A 19,321-nucleotide genomic window follows, 5' to 3' on the forward strand; every position below is an offset into this window, starting at 1 on the left:
GCCGTCGGCCTTCTCCAAGGAAATTACTGAAGCCGCTCAGCCGGCCAAAGTGAAAAATGTGTTAGTAGGCGCCTATGACGGCACTACTAACCCAGAAGACCATCTGATGGCATTCACCAACCTGATGTACCTTCAAGGGTTGGATGATCCCACTTGGTGCAAGTGTTTCCCAACGACTCTCAAAGGAATCGCGCAACAATGGTTCGGCAACCTGTCGACTGGTTGTGTAAATAACTTCAGGACGCTTGCTTACTTATTCACCTCCAACTTCGCCATGAACATCCCTGCGAAGAAGACGACCCTTGATTTAGGAACAATTCAGCAGGGCGAGAAGGAGGGGCTTCGTTCTTACATCAGGCGGTTGAACCTGATGAGAATACAGATTCAAGGGTTACCGGATGAAGTAGCCTATACTGACTTTTTCAGAGGTCTCGAGGACGGGTCGACCTTCAAATTTGATTTGGTCCGAAAGAGGGTGGCGACTCTTCAAGAGGCCTTGATTGAAGCGGAAGCCTATATACAGGCGACTGATCTTTGTAGTACGGGAAAACAGTCGGACGGTAAAAGGTCCGACAAAAGAGAAGGACGACAGAAGCAGTCGTCCAACAAAGATGAGAAAAGAAAAGAGGTCTGGGCGGCTGATTCCTCTAAACAGCCGGCCCAGAAAAAGAAAAAAGAATTCAAACCATACTCCCCAAAGTATGCGTTTAACAAGGATAACCAGTTTATCCTAAAAGAAATCAAGGGACGGATCTTAATTGAGAAGCCGGTCCCCATGAAGGGTTCTGCAAATAACCGGAACCAAGAAAATTTCTGTGCTTATCATGAAGATGTTGGTCATCACACCAATGATTGCATCAGTCTCATGCGGTATCTGGACCGCCTGGCTGAGCAAAGTGATCTTGATATTTATGTCAAGAAATCTACGTGGAACACTTCCTCAAAGAAGGAGTCGGCCAAAAAGAATCAACAGGCCGACAGCTCCGATACAGATGATGCAGTCGTCTACACCATTGCAGGCGGCTTCTCTGGAGGCGGCCCCACTATTAGGGGCAATAAAGACAATATCAGGAGGTTAGATGTAAATTCCGTTCACCAAAAACGGCCCTCTAAATATTCATTTCCTGAGATTGTCATCACTGAAGAAGATCTAGGAGGGGTAAGAGGGTCGCATGACGACCCTATCGTTATTGAATGTAAAGTGGCCAACCAGAGAGTTGGCCGAATCCTCATAGATACCGGAAGCTCCTCAGATCTCATCAGTAGCAAATGTCTGTCGAAACTAAAATATCAGACTGATTGCATACATCCGGCCTCCCACCCTTTAGTAGGGTTTGGAGGAGGAGTCGTCCACCCAGTGGGACGAGTGGATTTACCCATCCGCCTGGGTGAAAAAGGGGAAGGACGACACATGGTAGTCCGGTTCCTGGTAGTGGAAGAACTCTCGGCCTACAACATGATTCTCGGTCGACCAACCCCCAAGGCTGTTATAATCCCATCTCTTATGTTGCTCAAGTTTGAGAGGGATAATGGAACAGTCGGCTCCCTAAGGGGAGATCAGAGGATGCCCCGAGAGTGCTATCTCTCGGATGTCAAGCCCACTGTTATGGCCACTGGGTCAAGCGGTAAAAAAACAGACCTTGACAATGTCAAGGAGAGTGCGCCTGTTCAAGAAGCAGGCGGCAAAAAGAGAAAGGCATCCCAGACAGGGGCCGCAAGAAAAGAAAGAAAATAGCAATCATTGGCAGAGGAGCGGTCGGATGAGTTCCGCCCTCAGCCGGCTGGTGAACATGCGGACCTGATCTTAGACGACTCCCGTCCTGACCGAACAGTCAAAGTTGGGACGACTGCTCTGAGAGACCTTGGTGACGACTTTCACAAACTATTGAAAGAATACAAGGACATATTTGCATTCGAAGTCCATGAATTGCCAGGCATTAGTCCTGATCTGGCGGTACATAAACTGGCCGTGGATCCGAAAAAGAAGCCGGTACGGCAAAAGAAGCGGAACCATGACGAAGAAAGAAGTCAGGCGGCAGCCGCCGAAGTTAAAAAATTACTTGATGCAGGGTTCATTCGGCAATGTTACTTCCCAGACTGGGTTGCAAATGTGGTGCTTGTTAAAAAGCCGAATGACACCTGGCGAATGTGTGTAGACTACACAGACTTAAACAAGGCGTGCCCCAAAGACAGTTACCCTCTGCCTAAAATTGATAACCTGGTCGACTCAACAGCCGGCCATGCTTTGATGAGCTTTATGGACGCCTACTCTGGTTTCCATCAAATTCCTTTATGGAAAAAAGATCAGGAGAAGACGCCCTTCGTCACTGATCAGGGGTTATACTGTTACACGGTCATGTCGTTTGGTCTTAAGAATGCCCCGGCTACCTTCCAACGAATGATAAACACTGTGTTCTTTGATCAGATTGGGAGAAACGTCGAGGCATACATTGATGATATGATTGTCAAGACTAAACTTCAGAAAGATCATCTGTGGGACCTCCGAGAAACTTTCGCCACACTCAGGCGGCACCATGTCATGCTCAATCCCAAGAAATGTGTATTTGGGGTTGAGTCTGGGAAATTTCTCGGATTCCTTATCAATCAGAGAGGAATAGAGGCGAACCCTGAGAAGGTGCAGGCGGTCATTGACATGCAGTCGCCTCGTACCATCCGAGAGGTTCAGAAGTTAACAGGTTGTCTGGCGGCCTTGGGAAGATTTCTAAGCCGATCAGGCGACAAATGCTTATACTTTTTTCAGGAAATTAAGAAAAAGGCAAGGTTTGAATGGGGGCCGGATGCTGAGGCCGCCTTCCAGAAATTGAAAGTTCACTTACATTCCTTGCCGAGGCTGGTCAGCCCTTTGCCCAAAGAAGTACTCTACATGTACCTGGCCGTCTCTGATCATGCGATAAGCGCTGTTCTCCTTGCTGAAAGAGACGGCTGTCAGCTCCCGGTCTACTTTGTCAGTCATGTACTGAAAAATGCCGAGTTGAGGTATCCCTTAGTGGAGAAATTTGGTCTTGCACTCTTCATGGCTGTTAAAAAATTGAAGCCCTACTTTTTGGCACATGCAGTCGTCGTGTATACAGACCAACCTATCAAGCGGCCACTGACCATCATGGAGTCGTCAGGCCGAATGATCAAATGGGCCATAGAAATACAGAGCCTCGAAGTTACTTTCGAGCCTAGAAAAGCAGTGAAGGGGCAAGCCTTTACTGACTTTATTGTTGAGATGACTCGTCCTCCTGACTCTCAAGTTCCAGACCAAGTCTGGAAGGTATATGTGGACGGAAGCTCTACTTCAAATGGTTTTGGAGCAGGCGTCATATGTCAGTCGCCAGAGGGCGACAGGTACGAGTATGCTTTACGCTTCAGTTTTCAGGCCTCAAACAATGAAGCAGAATATGAAGCTTTACTAGCCGGAATCCGCATGTGCAAGGCGGCAGGGGCAAGAAAAATAGACGCCTGTTCCGATTCACAATTGATAGTGAGTCAGTACAATGGCGAATACGAAGCAACCCATCCGGCCATGATCAAGTATTTACAGGCAGTCCGACAAGCAGTCGGCTCCCTTGAGGATTTCCATCTGATCCAAGTGCCGAGATCAGAAAATAACCAGGCGGATGCACTGTCAAAATTAGCATCATCTGCCTCCTCTGATACTCCTCGAACTTTTTTTTGGGAAGTAATGGAGAAGAGAAGCATCGAGGAAGACCCTATTGGAATCCTAGACAGAAGCTCAACCTGGATGGATCCAATCAGGGCATATCTGACAAACGGTACACTGCTGGATGATCATCAACAGGCGGCAGCACTGAAAAAACGAGCCACCAGTTTTGAAATAATAAAGGGAGAACTTCACAAAAAGGGGTACCTTCAACCCTTCTTAAAGTGTGTTACTCCAGAAAAGGGACGAGAGATACTAGACGATCTTCACTCTGGTTACTGTGCTTCTCATATAGGTGGTAGGACGCTTGCTCAACGGACAAGGCGGCAGGGCTACTTTTGGCCTACTTTAGAAGCAGATGCAATGGAGATGGTGAAAAAATGTGACAAGTGCCAAAGGTTTGGCAAGCTAATTCACCGTCCGGCTACTGACCTCACTACCAATCATAGCCCACTACAGTTTGCTAAGTGGGGCATGGATATTCTGAGTCCATATACGCCTGCTACAGGCGGAAGGAGGTACATACTTGTTGCCGTCGACTACTTCACTAAATGGGTAGAGGCGGAGGCTGTAAAGGGAATCAAGACGAAGGAGGTAATTTCATTCATCTGGAAAAATGTCATCACTCGGTTCGGGGTTCCCATGTCTATGGTTTTTGATAATGGTCCCCAATTTGAGACGCCTGTTCTCAAAAGCTGGTTGGGTGACCAAGGAATTGCAAACTACTTTGCATCTGTCGGCCGTCCACAAGCAAACGGCCAGGTAGAAGCCTTTAATAAAATCATCTTAGACGGTCTCAAGAAAAAGATTGAACGAGCAGGCGGCCTATGGGCGGATGAATTACCACATGTTCTCTGGGCCATTAGGACGACTGAAAAAGGGGCGACTGGAGAAACTCCATTCCTCCTAACTTATGGTGCGGATGCTGTTCTTCCAATAGAACACTACGAGCCGACTCTTCGAGTAATGCTATATGACAAAGAGGCAAACTGGGAAGCCATGCGCCTGGCATTAGATTCACTTCCTGAAAGGAGGGGCAATGCTGTCCTGCGCCATGAAATTTACCGCCTGAGAATGACTAGATCATACAACAAAAAAGTACACAGGCGTCCACTCAAAGTGGGGGACTTTGTACTTAGAAAAATGGAAGCAGTTGGTAGGGCTAATGAGTCTGGCAAACTAACTCCCAACTGGGAAGGACCCTACCGAATCTGTGAAGAGGTCAGGGACGGTACCTACCGGCTGGAAACACCAGACGGACAACCGTTGCCTCGAACTTGGAATGTAGATAATCTTAAGAAGTATTTCTTTTGAATGATGTAAATAATCAAGGGCTACTTAATAAAATTTTGCACTTAATATTCAATTTTGTACTAAGAGGGGCACGCCTACCAACAAATAGTCGGCTACTCTCCATGTTTAAATTCTTACTTAAGAGGGGCATGCCGTCTGTACCTTTACAGTCGGCTACTCTCCATTGAGTATTTTACTCTATCTTCAGAGGGGCATGCCGTCTGTACCTTTACAGTCGGCTACTCTCCATTGAGTATTTCACTCTATCTTCAGAGGGGCATGCCGTCTGGACATATAGTCGGCTACTCTCCATAGATGAGGGCCGACTGGTTCCAAACACACAGCCACCCCCCTTATACTTAGCTAAAAAAGATTAGGGCCTTGCCGACCCTGTGCCTAACAGGCGGCTACCTCCTTTTACTTAGCACCTACGTTCACCAAGAACTAACCAAGGCCACAAGCCGAATGATCAGTCCAGGCGCCAAGCCAACTGATCCAATCTTCAAAACTAATACGACCTGTCCCAACATCATAGCAGGCGTCCGGCGGCATCCCTCCGGATGAGATTCGTCGCAGAGAGCAGCTCCCTTTTGGGTGGAACATTGCTCTATAAACTAATTACACGACACCTATACGACTGCCCCCAAGGGCAACCACGTAGCCGTTTTTGAGACAAGGATAACTCTATCACTAACCAAACCAGTGGTAGCAGTTGACATCTGAGTCAGATGACCGCCTGTATTACTTGGGATAAATGCAGGGGGTACCTCTTGAGTTAATAGCCAACAAACATTGGCGAATCAAAAGGTTCAGTCGGCCTCCGCCGCCTGGTACCTTTACTACTCAAGCAGGAGTGACGGCGACTGAGTAACTCCAAAGTTAACTCATAGTCACTCTCTCAAACTTAGTATGGAGCCTAAAAGGTATGAGTCGTCCGCCTTTTTTTAGCAAACAGGGGCTCTCAACCACTACTCCTGCTAGGTTAACAACCTCTTGAGTTAATAGCCAACAAACATTGGCGAATAAAAAAGGTTCAGCCGGCCTCCGCCGCCTGGTACCTTTACTACTCAAGCAGGAGTGACGGCGACTGAGTAACTCCAAAGTTAACTCATAGTCACTCTCTCAAACTTAGTATGGAGCATAAAAGGTATGAGTCGTCCGCCTGTTTTTAGCAAACAGGGGCTCTCAACCACTACTCCTGCTAGGTTAACAACTTATGAGTTAAAAGCCAACAAACATTGGCGAATAAAGGGGAACAACCGGTACCCACCGCTTGATACCTCTACTACTCAGTTACTTGGCAACTAGGTAACAATCATGTTTACTTGGTCAGACCACTTTCCTACTTGGTTAATTTTACAAATGACAGGACCGCCTGCCGAAAGGGGATCCAGTCTTTAAAATGGTTCGAATACCGATTGGATAAATGGTCGACTGATCGTCTAGCCTGGAAACAGACAACCAGTCGTCCAGGGGCATAGGTGGCGTGACTAACTATCCGTACCTGTCTACAACTATCGGCCATACAAAACAGTCGGTATAGTGAAGAATTGGATATCAGAATATTCAATACTTAGACAAATTTGAAGCAAAACAAAAAAATTCATTAAAAAGAAGCCGGTCATTAAAGACCGGCAAAATATTCAGAGCCCCGGCCCCCTGGCCGGGTAAATACAAAACAAACGGCACGCAGGCCGTGGAAAGAATACATAAAGCTTAAGAAGGGGGCAGATCTTCAATATTAGCAGCTGCCGCCTGGTCAGCACTCTTCTTGCTGGACTCGGCTTCAGCTACATTCTTCTTTGATGCATTACCCCCAAGCGGCACAAGCGCCACTACCGGCTCCTCCTCCTCCAACGCTTCCTCCAACGCCTCTTCCTCAGCAGCCGCCAGGATCTCTTGATTATATGTATCAGAACACTGGCGGTACGTTTTTTCCCATGAGGCAAAGTCGGCATTGGGGAAGAGGCGGCCCCAAGTCATGCGCTGGATTTGAGCAGAGTCTTCCATCATCTCCCGGACCAGCTCTTTCTTTTCTTACTCGGCCTTTTCCGAGAGCTCCTGAGTAAGACTCTTCTCCTGGGTCACCAGGCGTTCCTTTACGCTCGCTAAGGATTTCTCCAAGGTTTCGTACGAGGACATCTTTTGGCGAAGAGGTCTCAGCTCGGCCTTGAGGTTTTTGATGGTCGCCTCCAGCCCGCTATTCCTCTTCTGGGCCGCCTCTAACTGAGCCCGGATAGCGGCGGTAGCCTGCGCCTGATAATAAAGAATATCAATGGTCAGAACTTCATTTTGGGCAATTTGAAACATTGCCTTATCACAGTCAGAGGCGGCCATAACTTTTGCAGCCTTTACCTCTTTGTTCTTCCGGTCAAGCGGCTTGCGAAGGTCGTTCACTCGGAGCAGGGCCTAAGTAAAAAGGGGAACAGGCGTCAGTTTCCAAACAAAAAGAAAACAGGCGTCTTGGAATTCAAATACTCAAAAATATGCTAAATATACCTCAGCAAGGACCCTTGCAATCCCGTCTAGGTCAAGGGTGCCGACACCCTTGACCGCCTCCCTTTCAGCTGGAGGAACGGCCTTGATCATAGACTTGGCCACCTCGACCAAGTCAGGCTCCTGAGGGCCGGCTGCATCAAGCATAAACAAACAGATTAGACCTAGTAAAAAGGGAGCAAGTCTAAAATTTACAAGGACAACTTCATACTTCTAGGCGGCCCAGCTGGAGTTTTAGAAGAAGTGGTCGGCTGTTTCTCAGCCGCCACATGTTTCCTGGCAGAACCAGGAGAGCTCGCAACAGTCGTCCTCCGGGCCTTGGGGTCCGGCTGTTGGGAAGATGAAGCTCTTGGAGCACCCGTCTAAAAAAGAAGAAAAAAGTTAGTATATGCATAAACACAACTCCAAAAAGAGGGTGAAAGGTTCGGAGCTCACCAAGGGTGCCCCCTTCTTGGGGGAGTCGGTTGAAGCTTGTTGCATGATGGAGGCCCGCAACATGGCCGCCGCAGTCTTGGAGGCGGTAATTTTGCTCATGGCGTCAGCTGCAAAAACAAACAGCAAAGTTAATAAAAGTCATAACAAGAAATGTATGGAACAACAGAGTATTCGACAGGCCGACTACCTCTTGAGCACCGACTGCTGAGGCCACAGGCGGCCAAAAAGTACTCGTCGTAGAGCCATTTGAAGCTCGGGACGCAGTGCAGGGGTACTTGCTCTCGTACCCCTGAAGTAGAGTCGACCCTCGACTCTACTTTAAAGAGTCCTTTATCCAGGATCTCTTTCTTAGCCTTGGGGGGAACAGGCGGCATGCTGCGGCCGCCTGCAAGAAGGGGCGGATTCCTGTTCCACCTGTTGAGGCGCTTGTTCAGCTCTGTGTCTGAACTCTCAATGATGAAGAAGGTGCACCGCCAGTCCTTCCATTTGTTTGCTTTACCTCCGTCATGAGGTAGCCCCTGTGGCTCGTCAATTGATACCAACCGGTACCGCCTGCCTTAGGGGTCCGGCTGAGGTAGTTCATGTGGGCGAAAGCCTCGAAGCTCGGCTCCACCCCGTGCAGTTCGCACCCGGCCACATAGCCGAGTACGTTGACCCAGGAGTTCGGGGCTAACTGCCATAACCCCAACTCATACCCATCCAAGATCCGCTGAACATCCGGATGTAATGGGAAGCGCAACCCAGCCTTGATGGCCGCCTCGTAGCAGCCAAAGCAGGCGCTATCATAACTGGTACCAGCCGGCCAGACGACTGTGTCTTCTGGATCCGGCACAAACACTAAAAAGCCGGGGCCCATTGTGTGGTTTGCGATAAAGCTCTCCACTTTCTCTTGCATGGCCGTGATCCGGCCCCGAGGTACCGTGCAGTAGTAGGGGGTATTTTGCTCTCGGTAAGAGGCGGATGGCTCCGCCCAATTTTCCCCCTTCTCAACTGCGTGAGAAAGCCTCGCCTCTTGCAGGCGACTGTTTTTCTCTTCTGTGTCCAGAGAAGCATGGCCAGAAGAGCTAGACTCGGAATCGTCCTCTGACGAGTCCGAAGAGGACGACTCCTCCCCTCTCCCGGAGGGGCCCGCCTCCTCTCCTTGAAAAGGAGCAGAATTGTTAACTGTAAAATGGGAAGGGGTCACTATGACTCCTCCCTCAGAATTTCCGGCTTTCAGGCCGCTTTGTTTTACTTCCACATCTGGCGCCTGGTCAGATGTTTCACTAATCGGCACCCTGTGGGAGGAGCCGTCTGAATTTGAGATCCTAGCAGTCTTTTTTGTTCTGTCCATCCTGCTCTGCATAGACACAGATACAGTCGGACTTTGTATAAAGGGCAAAGATGGGTCCGGAAAAGGGCAGGCGGCACTCCTAGTCCTAGATTCAGCCGTCCCCGATGACCGGCTGATCACTAACCTAGGTCGTGTCGTGTGCTTCCGTGGTGCCATTTCAAAAAAGAATAAAAAGAAAATTAAGAGTAAGAGAACCGACAGTTACCTGAACGAGTGACGGTTGATGAAGTTCTGAAAATCCTTTGCAGTCGGCTTGTCAGAACAGGCGGTAGGCAAAAAGGGTCCAAAATGTCAGAGAAAGTTCAGGGGTCCGAATGTTCTCTCAAAAGTTCTCAAGTGAAAATGACTGAAGTCAACACTCCTTTATAAAGGCGAAGTGAGAAGGCAAAGGGTCACTTTCAGAATTCAAAATTTGGGCGGGAAAATCTCTCGGCCTTTCGCCGACTGACACCTGTAGCAGGCCGTCGCCTATTACAGTGTGACACCTGTCACAGGTAACACGTGACCAGTCACGTGCCACCTGTGAGGGGCAAATGATTAGGGGATTTTGCTCCCACCAATCGGAATGCGCCACGTGGGCCAATCAGGTCCTGCCAAGTGTCCCTCAGTTGGAACTGTCAGGGCTTGCCACATGGCACCCGCTTATTTGTCCACCTTGGACCTATTATGTCATGACACGTGGCATACTCCATGCCTAATGGAGAAACCGGCCACCCAGGCCCAACTTTCGAGGGAAGCCCAATCAGCCCTAGGTTAACCTAAACCTAGGATTGGCACGTTTCCCAAGGTTATAAATACCTCCCTTAATCCTCATTAAGGGAGATGACATTAATTACACACACGAGTTACAGGCTGATCACGCTAACAAAGCAGATTACGCTAAAAACTCACATTAAACACTCTCACCTAGAGAGACCCAATCACTTTAATTTCCGCATTAATTACTCCTTAATCAAGTACTAACTTGACCGTTGGAGGCGGAGCTCCCACCACCAGGAGTCTCCGTTGTTTTGCAGGTACAGGCGTCCGGTTCCAGTCTCGGAATTGTAACTCTCCCGCAGGACATCAGAAAACCCCGAAAAACTATTGGCTGCTATTTTTCTTTCTTATGGATTATATCAAAGTTAGATGATATCATTTAGGTGTTGTATGATGTTAGTCATCTCTTAGCTGATATCAAGTCTGTGTTAGCTGATATCAGTCATCTCTTAGCTTATATATCGATCAGTTCTATGTTAGCTGATATCATCGATATGTTAACTTATATCATCACTTATGTGTTGGATGATATCAGGCATGTGTGTTCTGATATCACTTAGGTATTGGATGATATCAATTATCTCTTAGCTTATATCAATTTGTAGAGTGCACCCGAACAAGGTTGTGTTATTCTCTGTGTTGGTGCTATTAAGGTCAATTTTGCCTAATTAATAATGATAATAAGTGCAATTTATAAATATCATCATCTTCAACCATTATCATATTAGTCTTGAGATTATATATAATCCAATAAATATCAAAATTTTAAAAAGAACAATGGTATTCACAATAATCATGCAAAATAATAACAAAATGTAATCAACATAATAAGCAAAAATATGAAATTAATATCATAACAAATAAGATTGACGGAAACCCCTTCAAAATTAACAATAGAGGCTAGAATTTACAAAGTCGACTACTTAAAAGAACATTTTTAACAAATTTTCCTACAAAAAAAATAATGAAAAAAACCTCTTGATTCATTGCAAAGTTCTCTAGAACGAAACTAAATCCAAGGTAAAATACATTTATTAGCATACAATAATATTACATACGGAGTAGGAGAGTTTGAAGTACCAACATACAACAGTATTTTAAAATATCTAATCACTTACAACAACAATAGGGACATGCTGAAACTTGGGGCAATCAAGGCCATTTGGGCGTCGACATCTTTCTGTCAATCTTGGACATCTTATGATACGGAGTGTGTTTAGGGAGGTGAGCTTGCGAAGGGAATTTGGTAGATATGTCAAGTTGTAACATTCCCCCAAATACAGATATTCAAGACAGGACAAACAACTTATCCATTCTGGTATTATCATCAATCCATTATTTCTTGCTAGAATCAGATAACGGAGGTTCAACAAATGTTGAACACCGCTTGGAAGATCCAGCAGTCCAGGAATTTCTACAAATGTTAAAGAGCGAAGATTAGTTTTGAAGGCTTTCCATGGCATCATATTTCTGTCATTTTCATCTCCCTCTAGTTGGTTGTTCATTTATTGGTAATAGATCAAGCATTGAACAATTCCTAAAGGTCAACTTCTCCAATGCAGTCAGATGTTCCAGGCCTTGATATATGCTTCTCAACTTATCACAGCACACGAATTCCAAATATTGGAGAGAAAAAGATAAGAGTTTGAAACGCTTCTCCTAGACTTTCAGTGTTCACCAGCTTGCGATCACAGGCAACAATTAGTGAAGAAAGATGTTGCAGATATTGTTTAGGGAGGGACATAAGTTGATCTTCCACATTATCCATTGTCAGCTTCTTCAACTTCAAATCAGCCCTTCCCGAACCAGAAGAAGTAGATGCGGTCGTTGTTGATAGACTTGTTGCCATCTTCAATACTGAGAGCCTCTCATTGGTGCCAATTAGTCTCAAAACCTCCACTTTCGGACAAAGTGGCAGGAATTTCAATTCCGGACAATTGAATATATGTAACTTTGAGAGATTACAAAATTGCATGGATAGTTGATGATGATCATATTGCTGGCCCGTCCCTACTAATTTGGATGACAATGTACTTTCTGAATCAGTTGTATTCTCAATTGCTTCTACTCCTTTCCACCATCCTTTTAGTTTTTTCATTGCTTTCAACCTAAGTTCTTCAAGAGATGGGAAGAATATAGTTTGCATGGATAATTGATGATGACCATATTGCTGGCATGTCCCTACTAATTCGGATGACAATGTACTTTCTGAATCATTTGTACTCTCAATTTCTTCTACTTTCCACCATCCTTTTAATTTTTTCATTTCTGTCAACCTAAGTACTTCAAGAGATGGGAAGAATAGAGTTTGCATCCCTTGCGATTTTGATGATAAATAGGAAGTGTCACACACACCATTATTCTCTATATATTCCACATTATCCATACACATAATCTCAAGACGCTTCAAGAAACGTAGTTGACTAAAGATAGGGACTTGTTGACAATTACAATTCTTAAGTATAATTTCAACCAAAGAAGGAAGAGTTATACACAAATCACCCCTCGCCCATCTTGGGAGCTTCTGACCCTTGTACCTTTCAATCCACAGTTTCCTTAAATTAGAATGTGGTTTGAGGCCCTCTAGCACATCTTCATCATGGTAATTGCAAATATTATCAGCTATATAATCAAAGTTAAAGGTTATTCTCAATTCAGTCAGCCATTGTTTGTTGCTCAAGTTTGCTTCCATTGCTTCTTCTAGCATGTTCTTCTCAAAATCTCTATGGATCTTAATATAAAGGTCACCTCTCAAGTTATTGAGTTCTTTTAGATCACTCAATTTAGTAGTACTGTTGGGCTTGTACCTTAAGTGTGCCAAATACTCATAATTTACTATAAACATCGGCAGCCTATTCAGCAAAGTCAATCCTGCTAACCCTGATGGCATGTAAGTTAAGTTGTAACAAGAAGCAACATTAAGGTTCCTTAAATTGGTAAGCTTTCTAATATCTTTTGGTGGTGTTCTAAGCAGCAAACACTCATATAGATTTAGTGTTTGCAAATTATGAAGATTTGTGATTGAATCAGGGAGTTCTTCAATGTCTGTGTGAGATAAATTGAGGAATCTCAAGTGAATAAGCTTACCAATTGAACTGGGCAAACTCTTGAGGTGGAGATTATGTAGATCCAACACCCGCAAGCAGCTAAACCTCGTTGTTATCTGTTTGCATATTGATTTGCTGAAGGTAGACCCATCATATATTTGCTCCGGCAAAAGAAAGGTACGCAGCCGCTTCAAATTAAGCATGCCTTTTGGGATTTCCGGCATGAAAGTACACTGATAAGCAAAGGACAAGTGGAGGATTTTATCATTAAAATTGCTTTCTGCAGACTTTGCAAACTTGCACGTGACTCCAGCCACATTTTGAGCAAGATCATGCATCAAGTCGTGCATTTTGCAGCCCGTAATATCACCCCATGCATTTTTTTGTTATATCTTGGAAAAAGCCCCTTTGCAGCAAAGTTTGAAAGTAGTCCTCCGCGGCTTCATCTAGACTAAAATAGTCCTCTACAGCTTCATCTAGACTTTGGTTTTCATTGTTTTCTGGAATAATGAAACACTCTGCCATCCAAAGATCTTTCAACATTTCTTTGTTCAACTCAGTGTCTTTTGGAAACAAAGAGCAATAAGCAAAACAATTTTTCAATGGCGAGCTTAGGTGATTGTAGCTAAGCCTAAGAATGCTCATAATATCTGTTTTTCTCTCAGGTATTTTTGCGAAACTTGTATTCTTGATTGACAACCACTTTCTCTCATCCTTGCCATAAAGCAGGCTGCCTACGGTTCTTATGGCCAAAGGAAGTTTCCCACACTTTTTAACAATCTCCTTACCTACCTTCACTAATTGTGGGTTTTGTTGAGCTTCTTTATTGATGAATGCCATCTTTTCAAATAATTCCCAGGACTTCTCCTCTGATAGACCTTGTAATTCATGAGGAGGAAAACTTCCTATCATTATAGGCACATTCCTTGATCGAGTAGTTACCACAATTTTACTTCCCTTTTTAGAGTTTCTACCAACCATCAATAGAGCCTTCAACTCAAGCCATTTCGCACGTTCTTCAATCCACACATCATCCAAAACAAGCAAGTATTTTTTATCCCTGATTTTCTCCGGCAAATCCCGCAATTGACCTGGCAGCTGTTCCATCTCTAACTTCGGTATCTGTGTGTTAGTTTTTGACTTGAGGATCTTCTCAGTGATTTCCTCAATGTCAAAGACCTCTGAAAGACACACCCATAGCCTCATCTCAAAGCATTCCTCAACCTGAGGATCATTGAATATCAGTTTAGCGAGAGTTGTCTTTCCCAAGCCTCCCATCCCCACAATTGAGATGACGGGGCCTATCATTCGAATGCTCATGGTCATCATTAGTGGAAAGCAGCATGTCCAAGATGATTTTCTTAATCATCTCTACCAATAACTTCCTCAACATCGTCAAAAGAATGTGTCATAGTCCTGTTCTTTACTCTTCCTTCCTCATAAGAACAGCGTACAAAGTTAAACTGTGTACCATCACTGACTATGACAGCAAGCTTTTCCCGAATTATTTTAATCTTTCGGGAAACACGGAAGGCAAAGGCTATCTGGTTGTTACGGGAGAAGAATGTTTGCACCTTCTTATTTCCGTCAATGAGCTGTTGTTGTGAGGTAATGGTAACAACCTCATCGAGCAAGTCATCAGCATCATAGACAACAGTGGTAAGCCTTTGAAGCCAACCACGAACAGCATGGCTATCAAGGCGATTATCAGCTTCCCTCTCTTCAGCATCCAGCAGCACGTCTTTAAGGGTGTTGATGGTGTCGTTGAGCTTCTCGAGCCGATCCTTGAAGCCCCAAGCCGAGGCAATCACAGCAAGAGCCTTTGATCCAAGACTCTTCAGGACTTCATTTGCAACGCCAAACACTATTGCTTCAGCCATTTTTCTCTCTTTGCAAGTAGTTTTCTCTAACCAAATATTTCTGAGTGTTTGAAATGCAAGATGTTACTTGTTTAGAGATACCACTACTGTTATTTGATCTAAAATCAACTATTCTGGACAAGTGGGTAATTAAAAATAAAAATAATTTGTGTAGACATCATTGAATTTAATTTTTTTTTTCTTGAAGAAGAAAGACATCTTTGATTTTAGTACTTTTATTATTATTATTATTATTATTATTATTATTATTATTATTATTATTATTATTATTATTATTATTATTATTATTATTATTATTATTATTATTATTATCAATTTTTACCTTTGAACTTTGAACATTGATTTTGTCTTAGTCAATCCTTAACAAGCCAGCTAGAAGTCTAGTGCCACAACAGGAATTAATTTAACAAATTATGGCAATTGGCGATTAAAAATCGAGATTTATGTTTACAGAAAAAATATACAATCCCAAAATTGATTTCTATTGAGAATATTCCTAATATTATGTGATAAAATTGTATACAATGATTTGGTATATTCTTGTATATAGGATAGTTTTATATCTTGTGAGGTGCGAATGAGCTAGCAGCCCGTCTTGTGTGTGACTGTCCACATATAAAAGAACAAAGTAACTCTTATAACACTGACTAAGTAATCCCTGTAATACTAATCGAGTAACTCTTGTAACATTGACTGAGTAACCCTTACCACTGACGAAGTAACCCCTTTAACATTGACCAAGTAACCCCTATTACACTAACAAAGTAACTCTCGGTGTGACCAGCCACATATAAGAATTTGTGGTCAGCTGCGTTTATCAATTAATGAGAAGGTAAAACAATTGAGATAATTATACAATTTATTTTTCACTATTCACTTATTCTATTTTGATAATCATAGATCAGTGTATATACATAAAAGTAACACAAAGTTTTATATGTGGCTGGCCACACGGTGTGGCCAACCATTATAAGGGTTACTTCATTAGTGTAATAGGGATTATTTGGTCAGTGTTAAAGGGGATAGTTTGTCAGTGTTATAGGGGTTACTCGATCAGTGTTACAGGGGCTACTTGATCAGTGTTATAGGGGTAACTTTGTTCTTTTACATGTTGCCACACAGTGTGGCCAGCCACACACAAGATGGGCTTTAAAAGTAAAGGAGCAGCAGAGGAGGAGTAGTACTCCTATAGTCATCAGGAAATCCAATAATAGTAATAAATACAGGTAGTATGCAAGATGATTATTTTTTTATGACAGAAAAAGATGATTATTATTAGAATGGGGAAAAATTATAACACAAATACAAATCCTAATCCTAATTGGTAATTTAAGCCAAATTAGTTTTTAGCCCGCCCGGGTAATAATTTTATATAAAAACTAAATTTTAATGATAAAATAGGTGAAATACCATTATAGATTAGTTTTTTTAAAAAAAAAAAAAAGATTATTACCGTATTATAAAAGTATTTGTATTATTATTTTTAATCAAAAAATATTGAACATCATAATTCATTATCTAATTTATATTAGGAAAATGGTAAATTTTATATACATATATATATATATATATATATATATAAGGGTAACTTTAAATAATTTCAGGGTAATTTTAATCCATCTTACAATAAACTAATGAAAGTCCTCCTTAATCAAAGAGTATTCTAAGTTGTTCAACTGTTCTAAGAATTTCCTTGAAATTGACTTAACATATTTTTTGAAAACATATTAGCATAAAAAAAGCAATACAATTTTGGGTTACATATTTTAAATAGTTGTAGGGTTGTATGTCTGAGCAAATGTATTAGATGAGATTAATTTTGTTAATATATATACATTGTTGTTAAATATATCTGTATAAAATTTATATTTATTGTTAAAATTTGAAATATATGAACATTAACTATTGGGGTGGTTGCAAAAGTTGAATCATGATTTTTTGGGGCTTTTTACCAAAGTGAGCTTCATTGGCAAAGTAATTACCAAATTGGTCTCGTGGCGAAAGTATTTCCCAAACTAAACTTATGGGGTGAAACGCTGTCTCAGACAGCGTTTTACACCCAGAATTTTTTTAAAAAAAATTCAAGACATAAAACGCTGTATGAGACAGCGTTTTATGGTAGGTGACTTGTTGGTATGTATAAATACACGTATTGTATGTGTGTGGACCATAAAACGCTGCCTCAGGCAACGTTTTTCTGCTGGACTGCATCACCAGCAGCCAACTCCTGTTTCTGCCATCTGCTGCTGTTCCTGCCATCTGCTGCTGCCCCTACACATCACCCTCACCCAGCAGCCTCAGCCTCAGCCCCACCATCAACCACCACCCCACCACCATCAACCACCTCCCCCACCACCACCGGCCGCCACTCTCGACCACCCCTATGCAATCCAAAACACTCTAAACAATGCAAGAGCATTCCCACCACCAGTCCCAACCTTTCCCACCACCACCGACAACCATCAAACACTGGAAACAACCCCAACAGCACTACAACTATCGTGAAACAGCACTTTAAGTGCAGCTGACCAAATATATGTTGTTTGATATATATAACGGCGATGGAAGATCTAGTTTTACTGACAAAATTCAAATTCGGACAAATAAGGGAAATAAACTTCAAATTGTACAGAGAGTCATTTAAAAAACATTTCTTGTATTAATAATGTAAGCGTTATATACTACATTGTTAGATATCTGAGTACTACAAAAACATTAACTAACTAATATTATCCGGACTCATGTATTGGAGTTAACTGATCTCCATCCTATGTGTCCTTCATCCGTCTACAAACACGCCTCGGACGCCTGCTGTAATGCTGAATGGTGGTGAATGGGTCTCAGGACGGTGGAGTCAGCTGGCTAGACGATGAGTCATCCTGGGTATGGCCGGGAGCGGTGTTATGGATGAAGTAATCCTCTGCCTGTGTAGAGCCCGAAGTATCACCTCCACCACTGCTCTGTCCAAAGTCGAACTGTGAATGGTAACCACCTACGCCACAGCTCTGTCCGAAGTCGAACTGTGAATGGAAGGAGTTGGGGTCATGATCGTCCCTAGGGTGGACGAGATGGCCATGGCCATATCTCTGCAAGCTATGTATGCCCATATCTTGCACCCGCTCGACTTGGGCTCTGGTGGGTACAGCTGCTAAGGCATCTGAAAGTGCATCAACCATCGCACCCATATCCCTCGCCTGTAGTAATCATCCATGACTTAGTAATATGATATAGAATTTCAAATAATTTTGGAAAACAAGAAAATGAAATAAACTCACAAGTCCGCTGATAACATCATAAGCTGGATGGTAGTGCGTGGACGGTGGCGTGTAGGTAGGGTTGATGAAAAGGCGTGTAATCTGCCTGTACCATACCATGTAAGGATCACGCGGATCCATAACACCCTGAAACAGGTGGCGCCGTCTGTGGGGAGAGTACTACTGAGATGACTTCACAGCAGTCTGTACTGCCTGCTGATAGAAGGCGGCCTAAGGGGGAGGTCAAAGACCGAGTGCCTCCTCCCCATCCAAAATGTCTGAGTCGACTTCAACGTCGACCTTCCCAGACGGCTTCCAGAATACCTCAATGAGTTATTCACAATCAAACCGAGGGAGTCAGACAGGAAGCTTGTCCGTCCATTTTGGCCCTTAGATAATCCATTCGGCACAGTATGCGCCTCAGCAGCCATACATGCCGTATGGACAACCATGTATGCAGCCGGCCCCCTTCAGGGGACAGGCGGAACAAAGCGTACAACCTCTGGACAAGCAGCTCCGTCCGCAAAAAACTTGAGGAACAACCATTTGTGTTCTCAAGGAAATAACCTTCTAATGTGAAAGCGTCAAGACGACCAAGTAATACAAGCGTCATCAGGCCAACTGTCAAGCACATCAGACACCATGAGGCCAAATGTCAAGCACTACAGGCATCATGAGGTCAAAAGGTCCTATGCTTAGACAGGCGGCATCCTAATTAAGGGAATGAAGGTGACCTACACTTAGTGAGGTTCCTCAATGATGATACAGTTGGCACTACCCATGCCGAAAGTATGCTATTGCACTCAAGGGAGACAGATGGCACTATCCTTGTCCTTGGGTTAGCATACGCAAGCGGCTCCACTACCAAGACGAATGGTTGTGCGCCTGTAGGGGCTACTTGGCAACCATTATCTTCAAAACAGCAAGTCCAATGTAACCTTACGAGAGCAAGAGACATGCGACATTATGCCACTAATTGGCCTCTTGATCAGCCAGCATGCCTAATGGCCGCATGCCGCCTGCTAATGGCCAATGGCCGCATGCCGCCTGCTAAGGCCAATGGCCGCATGCTTTTTAAAAAACGTCTACTCCAACATGAGTAGATCTAAGCTAAGTCTTAAAATTTAGCAGCTAAGCGTTGTTCCTTAGGACAA

The 19,321-nt window shown here is 43.7% G+C and overlaps 2 protein-coding genes across 2 annotated transcripts; both read right to left on the reverse strand.

Moving 5' to 3' along the window:
* Positions 1-11,586: 11,586 nt before the first annotated feature.
* LOC110703007 (putative disease resistance protein RGA3) lies at positions 11,587-13,383 on the reverse strand. Its single transcript, XM_021880765.1, has one exon. The coding sequence runs from the start codon at positions 13,381-13,383 to the stop codon at positions 11,587-11,589; it is 1,797 nt and encodes a 598-aa protein (XP_021736457.1).
* A 16-nt stretch (positions 13,384-13,399) lies between these two features.
* On the reverse strand, positions 13,400-14,359 carry LOC110703008 (putative disease resistance protein RGA3). The gene has a single exon (XM_021880766.1). It carries the CDS (start codon positions 14,357-14,359, stop codon positions 13,400-13,402), a length of 960 nt encoding a protein of 319 aa, XP_021736458.1.
* Positions 14,360-19,321: the final 4,962 nt, after the last annotated feature.

This window comes from Chenopodium quinoa, unplaced genomic scaffold, assembly GCF_001683475.1.
Source record: "Chenopodium quinoa cultivar QQ74 unplaced genomic scaffold, ASM168347v1, whole genome shotgun sequence".
Lineage (NCBI taxonomy): Eukaryota > Viridiplantae > Streptophyta > Magnoliopsida > Caryophyllales > Amaranthaceae > Chenopodium > Chenopodium quinoa.

What these genes read in the sequence shown, in the direction of transcription:
- LOC110703007 (XM_021880765.1), bottom strand. Translation starts at nt 13,383, where the DNA reads ATGCACGACTTGATGCATGATCTTGCTCAAAATGTGGCTGGAGTCACG.
- LOC110703008 (XM_021880766.1), bottom strand. Translation starts at nt 14,359, where the DNA reads ATGACCATGAGCATTCGAATGATAGGCCCCGTCATCTCAATTGTGGGG.